At 44.7% G+C, this 22,558-nt stretch overlaps 1 protein-coding gene across 3 annotated transcripts in view; it reads left to right on the plus strand.

The window, feature by feature from the left end:
• inpp5a (inositol polyphosphate-5-phosphatase A) overlaps positions 1 to 22,558 on the plus strand; it is a 114,217-nt gene that overhangs the window by 13,821 nt on the left and 77,838 nt on the right. For 2 of the 3 annotated variants that reach the window (XM_020709239.3, XM_011484012.4), the window contains exon 2: positions 6,660 to 6,701. The exons of the other annotated variant lie outside the window; for it this stretch is intronic. In XM_020709239.3, coding sequence (XP_020564898.2) covers positions 6,660 to 6,701 — 42 coding nt within the window. The remainder of the gene's footprint in view (positions 1 to 6,659; positions 6,702 to 22,558) is intronic. 3 annotated transcript variants of the gene reach the window in all.

Raw genomic sequence — 22,558 nt, forward strand, 5'->3', positions numbered from 1 at the left:
TTCATTCCCTGACATTAGATGGCGCTTAATGTAAACAGAAATACTCCTGTACACAAGGTGGCGCTGCGCAACTTTACGCTTCTTAAAGTCGCTTTTCACTCAGAAGAAGAGAGCAAGTATTTACGCGCTTGTCAGAATCAAACAAAGAAAACATGAATATTTCAAGCATCAGTAGCTCCAACTGGTGCTTGGTTCGGGGATATTTTAGAATGTCCGTCATTATTTCTTCGCGGCTGTGTGGATGCAACTCGGCGTCTATCTTCTTCGCTGGTATGTGTGCTCAGCAAGGCAGTTTTGTGTTTGAGCGCCCCCAAGTTGTGTGTTTACTGTAACTTCAGAAGCTCCAGACACGTGTGCAAAAGCGCCATTCTCATTGGTCGAATAGATTTCGACGCGACGCGTCAAAAAAAAAAAAAACGAACCCGTAGCGTTTTTTTTTTTGACGCGTGCCGTTTTTTTGCGTCGGTGTGCACACTCTCATTGGTGCCCTTTGTTTAGTCATGAGGCGTTAAACGTCGGCGAAAATCGCGGGCGAAATTCGTCCCGGTGTGTACGGGCCTTTACTCTAAGGGCCCGTCCAATCAGAGGCAGCCCAGGAGCTCATGGAGAGCCTTTGTTTTCCAACAAGACGCTCTCCTGTGGGACCATGGAGACTCTGTCTACATTCACATGTAAATGAACCACACCAGAGTTCATCTGCAAGACAACAGAGCCTCATTCTTAAGTTCAGGTGAACCTTCACACCTGCAGATCCAAAAAACCACCAGAAGAAAGCAGCTCTGCTGTGGATGAACGTCTCCTTCATTTCTAAGTGGGAATCAAACTTTTCAGAATTCCTCGGTTTTATTCCTCGACGGTTTTTATTCCTTTGTTTAAATGTCTGTTTTGTTAATATGAGTCACCTGGTGTTTTCTGAAGCTCATCACCCTCCATACTTCCAAAGCTCGTCCTCTGATGGAAGAAGACCTCTCTGAGGAGCCAGCCTCGATCTAATTCAGACTTTCGGCGTGGGGTCGCTCTAATTAATTTCTTAACGAGCCTCTTTGATGTGGAGTTTCATAAAACACAGAGGGGACATACCTCTGCGTCCTCTGGCCCCCGCAGAGCTGTTTGAGTGGAAAGCTGTTGGATGACTCCAGGCCAGCCAATCAGCTCGCGGCCTGCGTCTCCAAAAGCGCCAGAATATTTTTAGTTGGGTGCTCGCTCCCCTGAAAGCCAGTAACCTCCTTTCAGACAGTCAACACACACACACACACGCGCACACCCCCCCCCCCCCCCCCCACACACACACACACACACAGCAGCTTTCCCTGCAGAAGGAGCTGCAGCACACGTGACAGGCTCCACACGTCCTCCTTCACCCACTACCTCTGTGTTTGCCTTCGCCTGTGCGCTGGTTACAGCACACTCACATTTATTCTCCACCTTTGCAAGGCAAACGTGGTGGTTAGGAAATGAAAAAAACTGATTTGGTTCTCCTCATGTCTCAGCTTTAGAACCAACTGAGAACAGACGGACTTCAGTGAAAAGCTCCTTTTTTCCTTTTGTCTCACAAAACCAGAATATGGATCAGAAGAGGAGGTCCAATACAAAGCGGTTCTGATCATAAAAGGCTGCAGGAGTCTGCAGTGATTTACGGGTTCAGTGGGATCCACAGATCCACACATCTGCAGATGTTCTATGATCCAGCAAGTTCTTTTAATCGACCCGACCAAAGGCCTGCAACAGTTTAGTGAACTGTAGGTCCGTCTCCAGCAACTGCAGAACCGTTCCAGTCTCCAGATCCAGAGCTGGACTTCATTCAGGATTACGTCTAGCTGGTAGAGAATGTCTCACCTTACACAACCTAGAACACCAAAGAACAAAGCTCAGAGCAAAACGCTAATGCTAGCTGTTGAACATGACTGGCTGCAGCAGTGGAAAAGTAATTACTTTTAGTATTGGGTATAAAAATGGGATTAAAGCTTGTTTTCAAATATCATGTAAGCACACAGCTACAGCCTGCTTTAGAACCGAACATCAGCCGTCACAAACTGGCGAGCATGGGGGGAATCCAGAACGTTACGCCATCCAAAGACTTAGAGATGCAACGGCTCCAAACCAGGAAGGTGAAGGAAAGCAGCAGCATCATTGGCTGGTCTTGTTCCTTACTTCTCCAACATTTCCTGAGGCTGAATTGATGAGTGCAATTTGCACAGTTAAAAAAAACCCTCCAGGAAACAGCAGAAAGGTTTTTTTCTGATTAAGGATCAGGAAACGAAAAGAGGCCTGACTTCTTCAGAAATCACCAGCAGCTGTTTTGGTTTTACAAGGAAGGATTTAGTTTTTCTCTAAAGCTGCTTTCAGCTTGAAACTTTCAGAGCTGTGGTAAAGATTTGAAAGTTATGGGGTATAAAAGCAAGCCAGGAGTGAGGCGTCTGAGCTCTGTGTTCATAAACATTTCTGAGCAGGTCAGACATGATTTCAGATGGAGCTGGTCACAGAGCTGGTCCATCGCTTTGAACAGCTGATCAGGAAAAACGGCTCTAGGTTTTTACTGTTTCTGGTTTTGCCTGAGTGCCAGCGTGACTTGGATCTCTGGTTCCTGATGGAGACTGAACACTGGAAACTGTAGCTTCTGTCTTGACGGCTTTGGAGACAGAGGCTTGAGAAGGTTGACCTCTGCTCCTCAAACCCCGGAGGTTTACTGCACGCTGCTGCGTGTGACGTGCTCTGCTCTGCCTCCTGATGCAAAACACAAAACCCAACCACTCAGATTTCTCCCATGGCTCATTTGTTTAACCAGTTTAGATGTTTCAGTGTGTTTGAATATCTGTTTCCCCCCCAAAATGAAATAGACCTTTTTGGGGACGGGGTCAGATTGGTTTAGATAAAGGTTTGTGATCGCTCTGTCTGTGTAGTCTGTGTGGGTATTTCTGTGTTTGTGTGAGTGTGTGTGTGTAGATTAGAGTGGGTATTTTTACACATGTGTGTGTGCATTAGACATGCACAATAAATCACATAATAAATTAATCAGTATTGTGATATCAGCCTGTGTGATAAAGACCTGTGATAAATGGTTACCGTAAAAGTTGGCAAACAAACTTATTGCAGCTTGACGTATTTAAGGAATCAAATAAAGCTCTTTATGCCATGGACCAATCAGATGGAGCTCTTTCATGCTAGATGCCCGCCTCCCATGTAGACGTGGGTCATTTGGAGTTTAACTACTGTTGACGTTTATGTAAATAAAACTGATGTGGTGACATGGAAATGATATATTAGCTGTTTTTTCTTTTGCTGTTTGTTCATGTATCGCAAGTTCTATCATCATTGCAATATTGATCACTAATATCGCACATCACGAGTTTTCCTCATAGTGTGTGTGTGTATTTCTGTATGTGTGTCTATTTCTGAGTAGGTGTGTGTGTACTTTGGTGTGTGTTGGGTCTGTGAGCGTGCATCATGGTTGGTTGTCTTGGTTTCTGTTGTCAGGCTGTGACGCTGCTTACATGCTGCAGGAAGACGTTTTCCTTAAAAACCCAGGTTCCTGCTCCCTTCCAGCCTGAATAAAAAAGGAAGTGGGTGTTTCGGAGAGGGGCTTTGAGCCTGCGGCAGGCAGGGGCCGGTCAGGATGAGAGTCATGTGGCGTCCATGTGCTCCCAGCAGATCTCCACGCCGCCTGGAATGAGCCCATTGTTGGCCTCCGTTTAGGCAGCTTGCTTCAGCGCGGAGCTATGCTTGTGGATGTGAACACGCCAAGGAAGAGTGTGGTCTTCAGGTCTCCACCCCTAAAAAGGGCGGAGGCCAGTGCCCCCCCCCCCCCCCCCCCCCCAGCTTCAGCGTGCTATTTTCAGCCCTTTCTCTCTGCTGAGTCGGTTTGTGTTTGTTGGCAGATGCAGCAGCACATGAGCCTCAGCTGGGATCAGCTCCTGATGTCGGCATCAAGTCACTTCTAACAAGTCATAGTTTCACTTTAGTCTTTAGTTGAGAGCGCCCCCACCACACACACACACACAAACACACACAGAGGAGGCTGACATCATAGTCTCCTGTACATGATCGTTCCAGTTGGATTTGTGATTTGGCAGCCTGCTGGAGTTTGCCGGAGGCTACATTTGCTTTCGAGGCTCAAAGGTTTTGCATGTTGGTCTTAAAGACTTCTCAGGGACGGTCTTCCTGCAGGTAGGCGTCCCCTCAGTCCTGAAGCTCTGGTTAGGCTGAGAACCGATGAACCATCCTGATCTTCTTTGTACCACAGCAGTGTGTGTCGATGAGGCAGACTCCTCAGATCTGCATTTCCGGTGGGTCGGGTGTTATGGTGCCTCTGCCCTCCATTCTGTCAGAAAAGTAGGCCATCAGCTGAGAACGAGGGAGGTTCTGCAGAGAACTAAGTGAGTCAATGTTTCACTGGAGGAAGAGGAGATGAGCGGGGGGGTTATTTTTACCTCAATGCTTGTATATAACCCTACTTTCTAATTAACTGCAAATTAACTTGTGCTGAGCAGAGGGTGGGAGGCGCAGAGAGCCCAGCTACAGATTTAGACCTGGTTCAACCTGCCTTTCTCTGCTTTTGGCCCACATTCTCTCCAAGGGCCCCCAAGGGCCAGCAGCCCCCCATCTGTTCCCCAGAAGCCTCTAACATCATCAGAGCATCATCTGAGCCTTTCAGCAGGCTATAACAGTCCTGAATGTTATTTCTGACATGGCTGCACCAGCAGCTTCTTTTCAAGTGTCCTCTCCACACGAGGATCTAGGACATGAGGACACTTACACATGTGTTTAGAAACTGTCCAAAGCTTGCCGTTATTGCGTCTTTACTAACTCCTTTAACTTCAAGTATCTGTTTAAGAGAAAGTCCACTTTTCAAAGGAGCCTCCTCCTGAGTGGCCTCAGCATGCATAGGGAACCTCTGACATTCAGAGTCCTATTGAAGACAACAGACAGGAATGTCTGGAAGATTTCTAAGGTAACGGCTCTGATCCCACCTTTTCGGTCCCTTTCTGTTGTTTGTTTCTGTCTCACTCTTTTTTGCCTCTTCCATGTGACTGAGGATGGGGTCTGCTGCACGTTTCCTTATATAGACCTGTGCTGTGATGCGGCGAAGGCCGCGACAATGGTGCACACACACTTTTCCAGCTCTGCAGTTTTCAAACAGTCGCTTACTGAGGACATACGTCCAGTTAAAGACGTTCCAACCCAAGGTGTCTGTGTCCAACAGGCAGGAAAAGACGCTCTGATGCCGCTCATGACATACCTTCCAGGATGTCTGCAGATGTTTGTGAAGGCACAGAGTTTCTGTCAGCTGCAGGGCCTTGCTTGTGTTTCTAGAGTTTCAAATGATCACTTAAAGCTGGCTTCCAATAGTCCCACAGCCGCTCTGCAACGCTAGCTTTAGTGAGTCAACACTCACAGGAATGTGAGGGTTGGATCTTTGAGCTGCAGCAGTCGTAGGCATAAAGAGAAGATATGCATACAACTCTTTCTGTCTTTATTCAGCTTTTTTATTTTTAGCTTTCTTCAATATTACTTTTAAGACCTCGGCTCAAATGTCACCAGATAAGGACTTTAGCCTTTAAATGATTTGTTCCACACAAAGAGACAGTCCTGTGTCACAGATCTGGATCAGATATTTTACCTTCTGGAAACTTCCTTAAGAAATGAGACTGAAGGTTTCACTTTTGGTCATCGGGGCTTGCTTGCATAAGGAGTTTGCTTGAATCTTGATGATAGATGGGTTTTAATGTGTCTCTCGGGACTTTTGAGCATTAGAGCTGATGATGATTTTCCAGAGGAAACCTTTCCTTCTACCAAACCTCCTTCACCAGTTTATTGTCTTCAACAGATTCCTCTTAAACACTAGACACACTATTAACAGGTTAGGTGCTTGTAGAACAACAGAGGAAACCAATCCTTCCTGATTTAATCAGGAACATGTTCATGCGTGGATCAATACACCGATCTGCAGGAGGTCATCAGCTCTTTTCATTCATGGGGGTTTTCTCAGGTAGCTCAAAATGCTTGAGGATCTCTTGGTAGTTTCTGTTGGAGACCACTGAAGGACCCCCCCCCCCCCACCACCACCACTCACGTCAGACCCAGCTATGGCCACTGGGATGTCTGTCCTTAAATGGTAGACTGCCCAGAGCCCCGTCCGTCTCCACAGCACAGACCCAAATGAAGTCCAGGTCTGGGACAGCTTTTAAAGAGCAGGGCAGCAGAAGGAAGGGAGGCTGGTGAAAATCATGGAGGTCTCAGACCCTTACCCAAAGGGAAGTGACTTTCTAATGCAAAAGCATGAGATCTTTCTGAATCTGTTTAATTCCCTGTCCAGTGTCCGGTCCGAGCAGGTAATGCAGCTAATGAGGCAGACGTGCTTGTTCAGCAGCCTAGCTGCTTGGCACGGAGAGCTTTCATGTTCACATCTCACCTGAGAGCAGGAAGTGCAGATGCAGAGCCTGCACACTTTCAGGACTCATTTTTCCCAAGAGCTGCTGCAACTTGTAATAGTTTTTCCAACAGTGTTGTGCTGACAAAACACACAGTGCTGACTGTTTGATGAAGGCTTACAGCTGTTTGCAGAAACACAAATGCTAAAAGTTGTTTTCAATAGTTTAACCATTTGAATTTGACCGGTTTAACCAACTGGATTCTAACAACTTCTTTTTGTGTGTCTTCAGCCGGAGAACCTGCAGAAGACATGGCTGCGGGAGTTTTACCAGGTGAGCATAGGAGTCAGAGGAGGCCTCCTATAACACGAAGCACGAGTCCAGGTCTGCATGGATGTTCTGCAGGACTCAACACTGTTTATGAGTTAAACTCATTACTGCAGCCCTCATGACACCCCCCCACCCCCACCCACACAGCCACAGTCATGTGCATACAGAGTTTCATAGAAAGGTCTGCTGTCTGCCTCACCTTTTGCTTGGTTTGCTCTGATGAACTTGGCTTCATTGTCATAAAAACTGGCCGCGGTCTGTAAACATTTCTCATATTTTCCTGTTTTTGAAACCAGACAAAGAAGAAAAGAAACATTTTTTATAGGTGCTGCTGGAAACCCTTTTTAAACTTCCTTACTGAATCCAAGGCCTCAATGAATTTTTTTTTCTTTTTAACTTTTAGGTCTACTGAGCCCGTGTCCTGACATGGAAAAAATGAAATATATCTTGTTCCCACAAATTAATATCTTGTTCCGACGAAATACTATTTCGTTTCCTCGAAATAAATTATTTCTGCGAATGAAATAATTATTCATGTCATTCATAAACACAGATATGCTCTCTGTCCTGCCGCAAAAGCAGCTTTTAGCGGTAGCTTCCTTGTCTCTTTGACCACATTCGTTTAAGAAAGGACAAAGAAAAACAAGAATGATCATTTTATTATTGTCTCAATGAATGTTTTGAATGAAATTTAGGATGCCCAAGCTTGCTGCTTCGCCATACCATAGCGATTCACCGGACATAGCTGCTAGCTCCGCCGCAGAGCTTTTTAGCTTGTCTTGCCGGCATTCGGGCAGCTGACCGGTGTATACCGGACAGCCAGCTGCTGTATGGGACATTGTAGTTTAGAGTCGAATAGGAATTATAGGAGGCTAGCAGGCTACATATTAAGAGATCGCATTTATTTATTTTAAAAAGCACGAAAGCATCGGTAGTCATGTTTTCATGTCTTGGTTCATTCACATCCCGGTACGATCTCTGTCCATCTTGCTGCAAAAGCCGCTTTCTGCCGCTACTTCCGTGTCTCTGTGACCCAGATTCGTTCAAGAGGGGGAAAATAAAAACATAATAATATTCAGGACTTGTGTTTTATTAACATACTCGTTAGCAGTCACTTAACATCCGAAGGCTACATGCTACGTATCCCATCATACATCACACATATCCCATAATGTATCTCGACCAATCACCATGGCCTTGTAACTGTGATGCCTTCAGAGACAATAGGACATGCTACGTGCTATGATTCTATGATATGCTACGTAGCATGTAGCCTACTAGCCTTCGGATGTTAAGTGACTGCTAAAGAGAATGTTAATAAAAGACAAGGATATTAATATTCCTATTCCACGCTAAACTACAATATCAGCTGGATGTCTGTCTACCGGCCAGCCTGCTGCCCGAATGTTGGCATGACAAGCAACAGAGCTCCGCGGCGGAGCTAGTAGTTATATCCGGTGAATCGTATGGTATCATAAATCTTATGAAATTTTTCTTATATTCATTGAGACAATAATAAATTGATCATTCTTGTTTTTCTTTTTCCTTTCTTGAATGAATGTGGGTCACAGAAACACGGAAGTTAGCGCTGAAAATGGCTTTTGCGGCCGGACAGAGAGCATATCTGTGTTTATGAATGACTTATGACGTGAATAATTATTTCGTTCGAGCGAATTAATTTATTTCGAGGGAACGAAATAATATTTCGTGGGAATATTAACTCGTGGGAACAGAATATTATTTCGTGGGAACAAGATATTAATTTGTGGGAACGAGAAATATTTATTTTTTTCATGTCAGGACACGGGCTCCGTATAGGTCAGGTATCGGAGCTGAGATATTTAAACAGTTTTTTTTATCTTGGAAAAAAAGTGCTCTCACCAGTTTTCCATGTTGACTTCCTGTGAGTCATTTTGATGGAATGTCATTAAAATCAACAATAATCGCAGGCCATGCTGTCCAGCTCTAAAGTCCACCAGCTCTCGTTGGACATGTGGGCGGGCCTTAATGCTTTTGCACGGCAGAGTGTGTAATCATTACTATAAGTTAGAAAATATATTAAGAAGTTATTGACTTGTTATGAATTTCTACACCGGTGTGCTTGTTATGTCGATCACGACCGGATGTGACGGTAGATCAAATCATCAATAAATAAACAAAAAATATATATGTATATATTTGACATCATATTTTCAACCTAGGGCTGCACGGTGGCGCAGTGGTTAGCGCTCTTGCCTCACAGCAAGAAGTGTGAGAGTGAATGGGTGTGTGAGATGTGTGACCCTGTGACAGACTGGCGACTTGTCCAGGGTGTCTCCTGCCTTCGCCCATAAGTGGCCGGGACAGATTCCAGTCACCTAGGGATAAACGGAAGAAGATGATGAATGAATTATTAACCTCACTGTGTAATGTCACTTGGTTGACATGCAAAATGGCTAAAAGAAAACATTCTGATACATGCAGCTGGGCAAAAATGTATTCAGTCAGCCACCAGTTGTGCAAGTTGTCCCACTTAAAAAGATGAGAGACGCTGTAATTTTCATCATAGGTAAGCCTCAACTATGGGAGACAAAATGAGAAAAAAAATCCAATCACATTGTCTGATTTTTAAAGAATTTATTTTTAAATTATGGTGAAAAATAAATATTTGGTTAATAACTAAAGTTCAACTCAATACTTTGTTGTGTACCCTTCGTGTTTAACGACAGCAGTCAAACGTTTTCTGTAAGTTTTTACAAACTGTTGCTGGTATTTTGGTCCATTCCTCCATGCAGATCTCCTCTACAGCAGTGATGTTTTGGGACTGTTGCTGGGCAACACAGACTTTCAACTCCCTCCAAAGATTTTCTATGGGGTTGAGATCTGGGGCCTCATTTATAAACGTTGCGTACGCACAAAAGAAGGCGTACGCCACTCTCTACGGTCCTTCACGCAAGCTCTGACCCAGGCGTACGCACAAAAACGGGTGAAATGAGAAACGGCAACACCGTCGGCAGATGGAAGAAACACGTAAAAGTGAAAGTGAAAATGACAATACTGCCTCTCATAAATAACATGAAAACTTCACAAAGCAAGTCTTACAATTAACAGCCTACAGGAACACCCGTTTGATCGATCAGCAGTGAAACAAACAAAAAAAATCAAACGAAAATTACAACAGAAATTCAAATGAACACATATTTGCAAAAAGAAAAGTGAAACATGTTCTGCAATATTGGTATGTTGTGCAATTCATCCTCATAAATAATATAGTTAACAGAACGAAATAATGTACAAAACTGATATTCTCGTCAATGTGTCCGTCTGGCGGAGCAGATAGAGGTGCGGGCGTGCGGACGGACGGACAGACGTACTAATTGTCCACTGGGGAAAGTTGTTTTCATAGTAAAACATTTCTTCATAAGCTACGTAATTATGGTATTCATGCATATGCCTTTAGTTTGTTTTATTTTTGATAAAACCATGTATGGCGTATGTCTCAACCATTCAGAAAGCAACAAGAAATTACATTTGCGCTGATCAATTTCCCATTTCCACGTCGATTATTACCGACATCTGTAGCTTGTCAGATGTAATTAAATGGATGGAAATAAAATGCCCCATCACAATGCGTAATGACGCACAATTGCTGATCTTGCGCTCTTAGAAAATGTGGCAAATGGAAGAATTCGGAGTGAACGCATCTTTAGACAGCAAGAAGACGTGCTGGCAAACGAGGACGAGTGGCTTATGAGCCGGTTCCGACTTCCTCCAGCTGTCCTGTTGGACCTTTGCTGGCTTTTGGGCCCGGCGTTACAGAGGAGCACTCGGAGGAACTACGCGTGTCACCCGGTGCATCTGGCGCTCCGGTGCACCCCCCCCCCCTCCCGATGGAGCGCTTAGAAGTTTTTTTCGCCTCGACTTTGATGTCCGACCATTTCTTTTTTATTTTGGCCACGGTCCGAGGTTGTGAGGCTACAGCATTTTCGGCGTCTGCCACCGTTTGCCACGTGCCTCTTTGGCATTAGTAATGTCCACACTGTGCCCTCCAAACAACATTTTTCTCCTCTTTTCCACCTCGCCAATGATAAATTCTACTTCACATTGAGTGAAGTTACGTTTTTTTGATTTTCTCTCCGTGTTTGGCATGGTTTCCCAATCAATGAATATTCATTTGTGGGCGTTTCACGGACTATTTATGGGCAACTATGGGCGTGTCATGAAGCCGCAAAAGCTGCGCTGCATTTAGAATCGGTTGTGATTTATTAAGGGAAATATGCGTAGGATGTGCGTGCGCACGGTTTTATAAATCCGAATATTTCTGTGCGTACGCACGTCCTATGTTTCATCCGTACGCCACTTCTGACGCAAATCCTACGCAAAGTTTTATAAATGAGGCCCCTGGAGACTGGCTAGGCCACTCCAGGACCTTGAAATGCTTGTTGTGAAGCCACTCCTTCATTACCCGAGCAACGTGAGTTTGGGATGGTTGTCACGCGGAAAGACCCAGTCACGTTTCATCTTCAATGCTGATGACCAAACATGGCCCCATTCATTCATTCTTTCCTTTACACGGATCAGTCGTCCTGGTTCCTTTGCTGAAAAACAGCCCCAAATTATGATGCTTCCACCCCCATGCTTTACAGTTAGTGATCTTCGGATGCAACTCAGCATTCTTTCTCCTCCAAACACGATGGTTAGAGTTATCACCAAAAAGTTCTGTTGTGGTTTCATCTGACCATAGGACATTCTCCCAATCCTCTTCTGGATCATCCAAACGCTCTCTAGCAAACTTTAGACGGGCCTGCACATGTACTGGCTTTAGCAGGGGGACACGTCTGGAACTGCAGGGTTTGAGTCCCAGCTCTCTGCAGGTCATTCACTAGGTCCCCCCGTGTGCTTCTGGGAGTTTTTTTCACCGTTCTTGTGATCACAGGGTGAGATCCTGGGGGAAGCCCCAGATGGAGGGAGATAATCAGTGGTCTTGTATGTTTTCCATTTCCTAATAATTTCTTCTCACCAAGCTGCTTACCTGTTGTAGATTCAGTCTTCTAGTCTGCTGCAGGTCAACAATTTAGTTTCTGGTGTCCTTAGACAGCTCTTTGGTCATAGTGGGGTTTAGAGTGTGACTGTTTGAGGTTATAGACAGATGTTTTTATATATATAACCAGTTCAAACAGGAGCCATTAATGTAGGTAACCAGTGGAGGACAGAAGATCCTCTACAGAAGAAGTTACAGGACTGTGAAGTCAGAAATCTTTGTTTGTAGATGACCAAATACTTATTTTCCACCATAATTTATAAACAAATTCTTTAAAAATCAGACAATGTGATTTTCTGGATTTTTTTTCTCATTTTGTCTCTCATAGTTGAGGTCTATCTATAATAAAAATTACAGGCCTCTCTCATCTTTTAAGTTGGAGAACTTGTCCAATTGGTGTCTGACTAAATACTTTTTTGCCCAACTGTACATCCCTGTGTTTAACTAGAGCGCACTTTCTTTTTTTCTTTCTTTCCTCTCCCAGCGCACAGCCAACCCCGCTGTGCGCCGGGTCGCAGGCTGAGGACCCCTCCAGCCTGCAGGAGCGTTGTTTGAAACCTGCAGGATAGAGTCTTAGAGGTCCAGTCTGATCCAGCCGTCCTGCCACGGCTGGGTCAGACTCCCAGTGTGCACAAGCAGAAGCGTCTGAGCCGTCTCCACAGAGCAGAGGCCGTCCCCATTACACGGTTTACAGCAGAGCATGAAACGCCATCGTCACTGCTATGTGTTTTCCTAATAAAACGTTTTATCTGTTCTAATTATGGGTTACTGCAACATAATATTATTTTACAAGACAAAGCTATCTTCCCACAAAGATTGGTGTACTCTTACAGTTTTTTAAATTATTAGTACATAAACATTTTAGACTAAAAATATTCTATAAATTGTCAACTCTGAAATTGAATTTATAGTGACCTTGGTGCACATATACACACCTATATATATATATATATATATATATGTGTATATATATATATATATATATATATATATATATATATATATATATATATATATATATATATATATATATATATATATATATATATATATATATATATATATATATATGTATATATAACTTAATTATATATACATATATATATAGAACTTAATTATTTGCTTCAGTTAAGATAAATCCTTTTTTTGAGTTCAGTCAACTTAAAAATAACACGTAGTTTTCAAACAGTTATTTTACTTTCATTCAAATTAATTCAGTTAAGTAGGTGTAACTTTGGTGATGCTGTTAGATCGGCACCGCAAGGGATTGTGGGATACGATTCCTTTTGCCTGTCTGGACGGATTTGGGTTTAAGTGTGGGATTTGGACCAAATCTGTTTAGTTGTAGCTGTTTTACTGTGTTTTGATGAGTTATTTGATCCTGTTATGTGTATTTCTTATCATTGTGTTTAATTCTTTCTGCGCCATTAGTGAGAGGATGATGATATGAAGCACTACTAGTGCTAATTACAGTCAGAAGAATTGAACTTAACGTGACAGTCATGATGACTGAATGAATGATATATTGCATATTCACACTATATCATTAATTTTAATGTTATAAAAATGAGAATATCTGCAGGTTCAAATTCAGACATATGAGAGTTCAAGAAGTACAATAATTTAATACGGAAAAACATTTAGTTGAATTGGAGTAATGTGACATTTAGTAAGATAAATATGTAAATTTGAGTTGTAAAAATAATTATTGAATTGGATAGACGTAAGAAATTAGGTTGAATAAATGCAACTTAATTACTTGTTACCAATTAAGGTAATTCATTTAAATTGGACAAGTGATATATATATATATATATATATATATATATATATATATATATATATATATATAATTTATTTATTTAATCTCTGACTCCGTCCCACTGAAGTATAGCGCTCTCTTTTTTTTCCACGCGTTTCCATGGTGACTCTGGAAATCGATAGAGAATGTGTATGCACTTGACGTGCATTAACCCAGGGTTACCAAGTCGAGCGTAATTACGCTAACTCATATCCGGTCTTTTGGAACCGACATACCCCGAGTAAGCAAGTTCAGGCGCATTTCAGCCAGAGTTCAGGGTTAAAGTCAGGCTAGTTTAAACATGCTTCCTGGAATACCCACACAAGATCAGAGCGAAAACCAAAAACAAAACAAACAGAACATGTCAGTTATGACTGAAGTAAAGCAGATACATGACACCGGCTGAACAATGCGCATGTTGACTTTAAGTGATGAAGCATGACTTTCTGACTAGATTGTAGAAATCCTTAGAAGTCTTCAGCTTTGTCCTTGATGAAGACACGCTGCTGTGGAACGAAGGTTTGCATTGGCTCATCCAACACACACCAGTGCAGAGTTCAAAATGTCACAGTGGAAATGCCCAGTCTCATGAAGGGTGTCCATTCCCTTCCAGACATCCAGAAAGATGTCCAGCAGGAAGTCCAGTTTTGAGTTTCATACAGAAACCAAAACCTGCATCTGATTATAGAAGAACTCTGCTGCAATGTTCTCTCACATGATGTGGAGGAGTAATCACAGGCTGAAAAATCTGCTTCTTCTGGTCTGCAAGGAAGAATCCTTCAAATGAAAGAGAAACAATTGGCGTGTTCAGAATTCCTGGTTTTGATTCAGGTAAATCACTAAACAAGCTAATCCGATTCCTGTCAGTGGCCCTTCAGAAGTTCACTAAACTGGTTAACTGCTTTAGTGCCAGGACAAAGAATCAGCCTTGAGGTGATCACGACTCTTGGAGGACTGGTGAGACACGCCGTTTCTCTTTTACTGGTCACAATTTGTTTGTGTGATGTCTCCATGCTGATGTGTAAAAACAAAGCCTATTAAAAAGGTTTGAAATGCGGGAGTCCACCACCAAACTACCCAAGACCAACTCAATCCAGCCGGTCTGTGCTCCTTATCGGATTTCTATCATCGTCCAGCAACACATTGTCAAACCTTGCTTGGCTTTAGATGAACTTTTTACTTTAACATGTGGAGGAAATATGTATTTGACCCCTTGCTGCTTGTTATAGACGGGTTGACCACTTAAAAGGAAAGTCTGTCACACGAATGGTAGGTTCTTTTGAAAAGTGACAGAAAATCAAGAAATCAATTTAAAAACAACAACAATAATATTTATTTGCATTTGATTGAGGGATAGAAGTATTTGAACCCTGTTGCCAGAAAGACTCTTATGAAAACCCTCATAATCAGCACCAAGGTTGGAGGTTTCTTGTAGTTGATGAGCAGGTTTCTGCACATATCAGGAAGTATTTTTGCTCCACTCTTCTTTATGAATGATTTCTAAATCATTCAGATTTGGTGCTGTTGCTTAGCAACTCTGAGCTTCAAGTCTCTCCATAGGTTTTCTATAGGATTGAGGTCCAGGGACTGGCTGGACCACTCCATGATCTTGATCTACTTCCTCTTCAGTCGTTCCTTGGTTGTCTTGGCTTTTTGGTTTGGGTCATGATCCCGTTGGAGGACCCATCCACCACCCATGTTAAGCCTCCTGGTGGAGGGAGGGAGGTTCTAACTCAGGATTTAACGGTACATGGCTCCGCCCATCCTCCCATCCACACAGATAAGAAGTCCTGTGCACAAAGACCCCCCAAATCATAATGCTTCCACCTCCCTGCTTGACAGTGGGGATGGTGTTCTTGGGGTCATGGGCAGCATTTCTCTTCCTCCAAACACGACGGGTTGAGTTGATGCCAAAGAGCTCAGTTCTGGTCTGTTCTGACCACAGCTCCTTCTATCTAAACCAGGGGTCTTTAATTAAAATTTAAAGAGGTCCAGTTAGAAAAGATGTCTTGAAGTTAAGTTCCCAAAAAAAGCTGTCTAAATATTCAATCTAACATATTTTTAAGTAGCCGAGGATTTGTGGCACATCTGCATGGAATTAATATCTAACTCTAAAAAATGTTTGGACAGTATTTAATGTTACATAACATAAAACACATGGAACTGTACACACACACACACACACACCCACACACACCCACACCCCGCATTTTGCGACCAAAATTTGAGTGTGCGACTGAATTTTACATCCAGTCGCACATGCGCGACCAGTAAATTTGCCTCCCCCACCCTTCGTATTTTTTTATACATTAAATGTGGAAGGGGCACGTCAATGATCAATGAAATAATTAATGAGACGCGAGCGCACACGGACGCAGGCAGACACACACACTCGCGCACATACTCATGAAACGCGAACACGTACACTCTCGCGTGATGCCTGTCTGTGAGGCGGCCACTGCGTGTGAGAAGAATAGGGAAAGCCACTGTGAGTGGCTAAAATGCGTGGAGGGGGAGGGGCCTAGAGATAATCGAGTGCGCGTTAACGTCTGTGGGAAGGAAACGGAGACAAATCATCACAACCTGATATGTGCGTCTGAGCTATGAATAAGCGAACTATTGATTCGTTCTTCCGACCTGCGGCTAGTGTACCAGTGCCAGAGTGTACAGCAGGGGTCTCAAACTCGCGGCCCGCAGGCTATTTGCGGCCCCCAAGATGATATTTTGAAGGTTTAATGTTTAATATGAAGGTTTAATGTTACTGCAGCCCGCCAGTTTGTATGAATGACACTTTTTCATTGTTGTGCGCGGAGCTGACCAACCAATCACAGTGGGGTAAATGACTCTTGGGGGCGGGACAATGACAGGGCTTGAAAGCAGGACACCTGAGAGCTCCCTCCCCGGACCACACTAAGGAGTTCCTTACTTTCCTTTAGAACGTATCTATTCGCTCGTAATTTTCTAATCAAACGGTTTATGCACGGCCGTTACGGCAGCACACCGCTCCCGCGGGAGTCGGGTCAGCTGAGGATAATAAATGTCCCACACCTACATGCGTGACAGCTAACGGGGCTTGAACTTTAAACACGCTCGAGCAAAAACAACATTTGTTTTAGACTCACTGAAAATACGTGGGTAAAATGCAACGATAGACGTGTTTGAGATGAACCGGCACCTCGCCTGGATCGTTGGGGAGACCGGGGGGGGGGGGGGGGGGGCGGCTGTGAGATGAAAGCGAATCTGCAGCAAGACTGAAGGAGAAGAGGAAATTGGAGTTGTCCTTAACATTCAATTTAGTTTCAATATTCTTCCCCCCCTTAGTATGATCTGTGTTATTATATATTTTATGATTATTTTAATGTTTTGTGATGTATGTAGCCTTTTTTAATGAATTGGTATTTTAAATTGTTTTAATTAATCACTCCACTACAAAAACCATCAGGACACATGTCCCATAATGCATTGTTTTGTAGTCTGCATGGCAGCTTTCAGTCAGTTCAGTTTCCAGCTGTGTCCGGGTAGGTTTGCCCCTTGCTCCCACCCCTTTCTCGCGATATTTTTGTGATGATTGACAGTTGATGTTGGAGCAAATACAAAAATATATGTCACACACCAGGTGATCTGCGCAGAGTTGAGTTCACCTGGGTGATCTGAAACACGCTTATTGTGCATCTTGGCTGCACCTATTTGGTGTCACAAAGATAAATTTCCATCAGTTTTCTTAACTATTTGTACTGTCATGACAGTGATGGTGCTGTCAGTTTACCTGTTGTTGCATTTTCAAAAGTGAAGAATTAAATGTGACACTGAATTAGAAACAGCACATTGTAATTTCTGCATCTATTATTAAAGTATTTATTAGTAATACAGTGGAAATTAGTAGATTTGATTAGAATGTTGATTTACGGTATGCGCCCCTAAATTTTCTGGTTGCGCCCCTAAAATTTTCAGTTAGGGGCCACTGTGCTCCTAGTGAAAAAAGTTAGTCTGGAGCCCTGAGGGGGGCGAACAAGTTTGACACCGAGAGCCAAATTTTTTCAGTGTGAGAGTCAAAGAGCCACACCACACACTGACCTGCCCAGACATACACACACAAACACGCAATTAAAGCCATATTATTTTCCATAGCACACTCCTGTCCCTACAACACAACAGCTAGTATTGTACTTGTGTTTATTTCAGGGAAAGTGTCCACCCTCAATACACACATCAAATGCAGCTTAGCCAGAGTTAACACAGCTACTACCCTGGGGGTCAGATACCCCCCCCCCCCCTCCACACACACACACACACACACACATCCACTCTATCTCAGTCTTTTCTCTGCCTCTCTCTGACACACACAACTACTCTGTGACGTGCAGTGAGGTTGATGGCTGGTGAGGCACTGACTCCTCTGAAGTCAGATTTCTGATGATAAAACTGAATATTTCACCGTTCATCCAACAGTATTTAACTGGTAATTCTTTGCATCTCAACATTCCTCTTCCAATGACCCTTACATCAACAAATACACAAACATCTGGGCAGAGCATCCTTCTGGTGTCTGAATAATTCATATTCACAATAAACACATTAAATGCATTACATTTCAGATCAGAGCATAACTCTAATTTCAACCTTCATTAAAAAATTTGCTTTTTTTTTTAATTTAATGTTTGACTTTTTGCATGAAAAGCTGATAATTGCTGGAAAATTAAAGTATTGTAATGACTCAGCGCGTACATCATTGTAGCGGAGAAACAAGAGCTGAGCTGTCGATTAACTGGATACATTAAAGAGCTTTCCATGCCTCACGATTCTGGCGTCAGAGCCCATTTATTTGAATGCACTCACAAACAGCCAAACAGGAAGGCGTAGCCCCTGGGTTGCCACACTATTCACACCAGCATGCTTAGTCAGGTGTGTTTTCCAAACTACATCTCAGAATTTCTCACCTTGCTGCAGTGATGGATGATGATCTCAGTGGGATTTCTCTTGTTTCTAGTAATCCTCTGCAGATCAGGTTTATATTCAGTTGTAGCCTCTCTGATCAGTTCCTTTACGTGAGTGTCGGTCAGAACGGACTGATGCCTTGATTTCACGTGTTTCAAGGTAATAAACAGAAACTCACAGACATATATTGAGGAGAACATCACAGCAGCTTGAGAGCAGCTCTTTTACACACGGGGATTCTTCTGTTCTCCAAAACGTATCAGGGCCTTCTTTCAAAGAGATTTCCGCTCAATCATCTCCGGTTCACTCGCTGCCTCATCAGTGACAAACGGGGATCTCAGTCAGTCAGTCTCTGGATTAAAGGATGGATGAGAAAAGTGATCTGCGTCGTTTCTGCTGCAGGTCCTCAAACCACAAAGTCAAGTTTCTATCCAGCAGCGTCACGTTCTGCTTTATTCATTCTGATTGCAGCTTTCTGCTGTGAGCTCCACAAAGAAGGAAAGTGGCATGATGGCCGTTTTGAATGTGCACTTTGAAAAGATTCAACTTGTTAATAAAGGAGACCAATTTGTGTCAGTTCAGGAAGAGTTTTTCATTTTCTCCGGGATACGTTTAGTTCTTTTCTGCCATGACCTATTTTACTGCTTCCAAAAGCTCATAATAATAAACATAGTGACCTGGTATTCTGTTCAATAAAAAAGTAAGAATCTTCCCATTTTTCCAGAAACGTCCTGTGTTTATCTTTATACTCTAAAATAAGCCATTTTGACCACGAGGGTAATGGTCTGCACACACATCAAATGTTTACTTATTTATTCCGACATTGAGCGTAACCTGTGCAAATGATTGGCAGTCATTTATGTGTCAGGAGAAGCATCAAAACGCACACATTACTTTTATTATTATTTATTAGTTATTTTTAATACCCTCTGATGGATTTGAGTGAGGTTTAAGAGGGAAAACTGTAAAATGAGGCACAGCATATAGAAAATATGATGAGACGTATCGAGCCGTATGCTTATTGGTTGAGAGCCGTGTGTTTGCCACCCCTGTTCTAATAGTTCAAATGAACCTACCATTAGGATGGCAGACCGTTGATTTCTTTTTAGGTGGGCAAAACTTCAAAACCAGCAAAGGATCAAATACTTGTTTCCACCACCTTATCTGTTTCCCATAGCTGCGGTTGTTGCAGTAATCAGACTCTCTAAAGGCCCAGCATGCTGTTCTGCAGGAGAGTCTCTTTGGTTTGGAACAAAACACTTTGAAGCCCCTCAAACAAAGCCTTAGATGGGAAACCCCTAATCCTGCTTTTGCTGCCCAGAACCACCGGCAGACCCGCCTGTGTGGAGCAGGCAGGCCTGTCGCCTCATGCCAGCGCTGAGCCGCTGACGTCATGGAAACAAGTGCCAGACTCTGAACTCTGGACCTCTCCAAAGCGACTGCAGCTCTGCAGAAAGATACTCATCCCGGCGTGTGACGCAGACGTTTGTCTACGCTTTGGTCGCTAACTGTTGCAGTGATGGACACTGAACTCATTAGAGTGTCCTCTGCTGTGGCCACTCCACTTCAGCGCAGGAAAGGGGATTAGCACAAGCGCTCTGTTTCAGCTGTGCTGATCTGAGCTGCAGATACTGGCTGCTGAGGGAACTCCTTCAGGAAGTACAGCTCTGTCCTGACGCCACAGCACACCATAGCAGCGCTAACATTTCTCTTCTGTTTAATTTACTAATGTGTAACTTTAGTAGCTTTAGTAAAGGTTGTGTTGTCTTACAGGGCCTTTCCGTAACTGCCTAAACAAAGCCGGAGGTGTTTATTTCAGTCTGTTTGGACAGGTGAAGGTGCCTGCAGGTGTGTGGAAGAGAGAAGAGAGGACGGGACGTTTTCAGGAATCTGGAATTCCTCCTTCGTGTGAGCCAGCATAAGAAATCCAAACTCAAAAGCTGAACTTCAGCGGCTCATGTAGTTCAATCCTGAAGGCAGGAATGGTTTTTGCAGCTTGCTAGCAGAAGGTAAAGCTGAGTTCCCTCTGAAATGGCAAAAACTGACGAGGTGATAAAAGTGATGAGAGAAAGCAGAGGCTCTGCTTCTTGTGTCCAGCAGTCAGGATTCTGCTGTTTTACAAGCTGCTTTACACGTAAGCAGAACACATACCCACACCCCCACCGGCATGCAATAAAAAACTGTGAATTATGTTCCTCCATCACTCCCCCCACACACCTCAGATCATCATCTGTTATGGGTTTTTGCTCTCAAATAACCTGGTGGCTGGCTCCGGAGCCTCTTGGCTGGCCCTGGGGCCTGGCCCTGGGGTCTGATGGCTGGCCCTGGGGCCTGATGGCTGGCTCCGTAGCCTGCTGGCTGGCTCTAGGGCCTGGTGGCTGGCCCATGGCCTGATGGCTGGCCCATGCCCTGGTGGCTGGCCCTTGGCCTGATGGCTGGTCATTGGGCCTGATGGCTGGTCATTGGGCCGATGGCTGGCCCAAGGCCTGGTGGCTGGCCCAAGGCCTGGTGGCTGGCCCTGGGGCCTGGTGGCTGGCCGGGGGCCTGATGGCTGGTTATTGGGCCTGGTGGCTGGCCCAAGGCCTGGTGGCTGGCCCTGGAGCCTGGTGGCTTGCTCCGGAGCCTGGTGGCTTGCTCCGGAGCCTGGTGGCTGGCCTTGGGGCCTCGTGGCTGGTGCAAGGCCTAGTGGCTGGCCCTGGGGCCTGATGGCTGGCCCTGGGGCCTGATGGCTGGCCCTGGGGCCTGGTGGCTGGGCCTGGTGGCTGGCTCTAGGGCCTGGTGGCTGGCCCATGGCCTGATGGCTGGCCCTGGGGCCTGGTGGCTGGCCCATGGCGTGATGGCTAGCCCTGGGGCCTGGTGGCTGGCCCTGGGGCCTGGTGGCTGGCCCATGCCCTGGTGGCTGGCCCTTGGCCTGATGGCTGGTCATTGGGCCTGATGGCTGGTCATTGGGCCGATGGCTCGCCCAAGGCCTGGTGGCTGGCCCAAGGCCTGGTGGCTGGCCCTGGGGCCTGGTGGCTGGCCGGGGGCCTGATGGCTGGTTATTGGGCCTGGTGGCTGGCCCAAGGCCTGGTGGCTGGCCCTGGAGCCTGGTGGCTTGCTCAGGAGCCTGGTGGCTTGCTCCGGAGCCTGGTGGCTGGCCTTGGGGCCTCGTGGCTGGTGCAAGGCCTAGTGGCTGGCCCTGGGGCCTGATGGCTGGCCCTGGGGCCTGATGGCTGGCCCTGGGGCCTGATGGCTGGCCCTGGGGCCTGATGGCTGGCCCTGGGGCCTGATGGCTGGGCCTGGTGGCTGGCTCTAGGGCCTGGTGGCTGGCCCTGGGGCCTGTTTGCTGGCCTGATGGCTGGCCCTGATGCCTGGCTTTAGGGCCTGGTGGCTGGCCCCAAGGCCTGGCAACTCGTCACAAGGCCTGATGGCTGGGCCTGGAACCTAATGGCTCGCCCCATGGCCTGGTGGCTGGCTCCGGGGCCTGATTGCACAGCTTGTCAGGTCTACACCAGGTGTCACCTAGCACAGGAAGCACATGCAGAGGAAGGAAGAAAAAGGAGAGACAGTGAAAAATCCCTGCATTTAACATTTGACCCCCCAGCCCAGAAATGCAGCAAACCCTCCAACTCCTTCAGTAACAGAGCTAAACTTTGTGTTTTTAGTAGTTTCGTAGTTGACTGACTCAGCTGTTCTCTCTGCAGATAATCATATCTTACAATTCATGAGAAGTGATTTTTCAGAATATATTCTTGTTGTAGTGCAGAAGTGTGCAACCTTTAGTGCTATAAGGGTCAAAAGGGCCAGTTTCTTAAACACCAAAGGGGAGCGAGAGCAACACAAAATCCACTTCATTTATGTTTTTGAGGCCATTAAGCCATTCACTTATAAAACGTAAAAATATTCTAACAATAATCCACTCTGACAGTAGTTCTAAAGGGCTTATACATGCTATCCCTAAACCTTTCATAGTAAATATTATCCATGGATATGATAATATAGTACTTTTGGGACACAAAAAAACAAATTTTTTAAATTTTAAACTTTTGCAAAGATGGTTGTGCATATTGTGCAAATGAAATGAAAGGTTTTTTTTTAGATACCGCTAGCTCCATGGAGAAAGAT

The sequence above is a fragment of the Oryzias latipes genome, chromosome 15 (assembly GCF_053564925.1).
Source record: "Oryzias latipes strain Hd-rR chromosome 15, Olatipes_Hd-rR_3.1".
NCBI lineage: Eukaryota > Metazoa > Chordata > Actinopteri > Beloniformes > Adrianichthyidae > Oryzias > Oryzias latipes.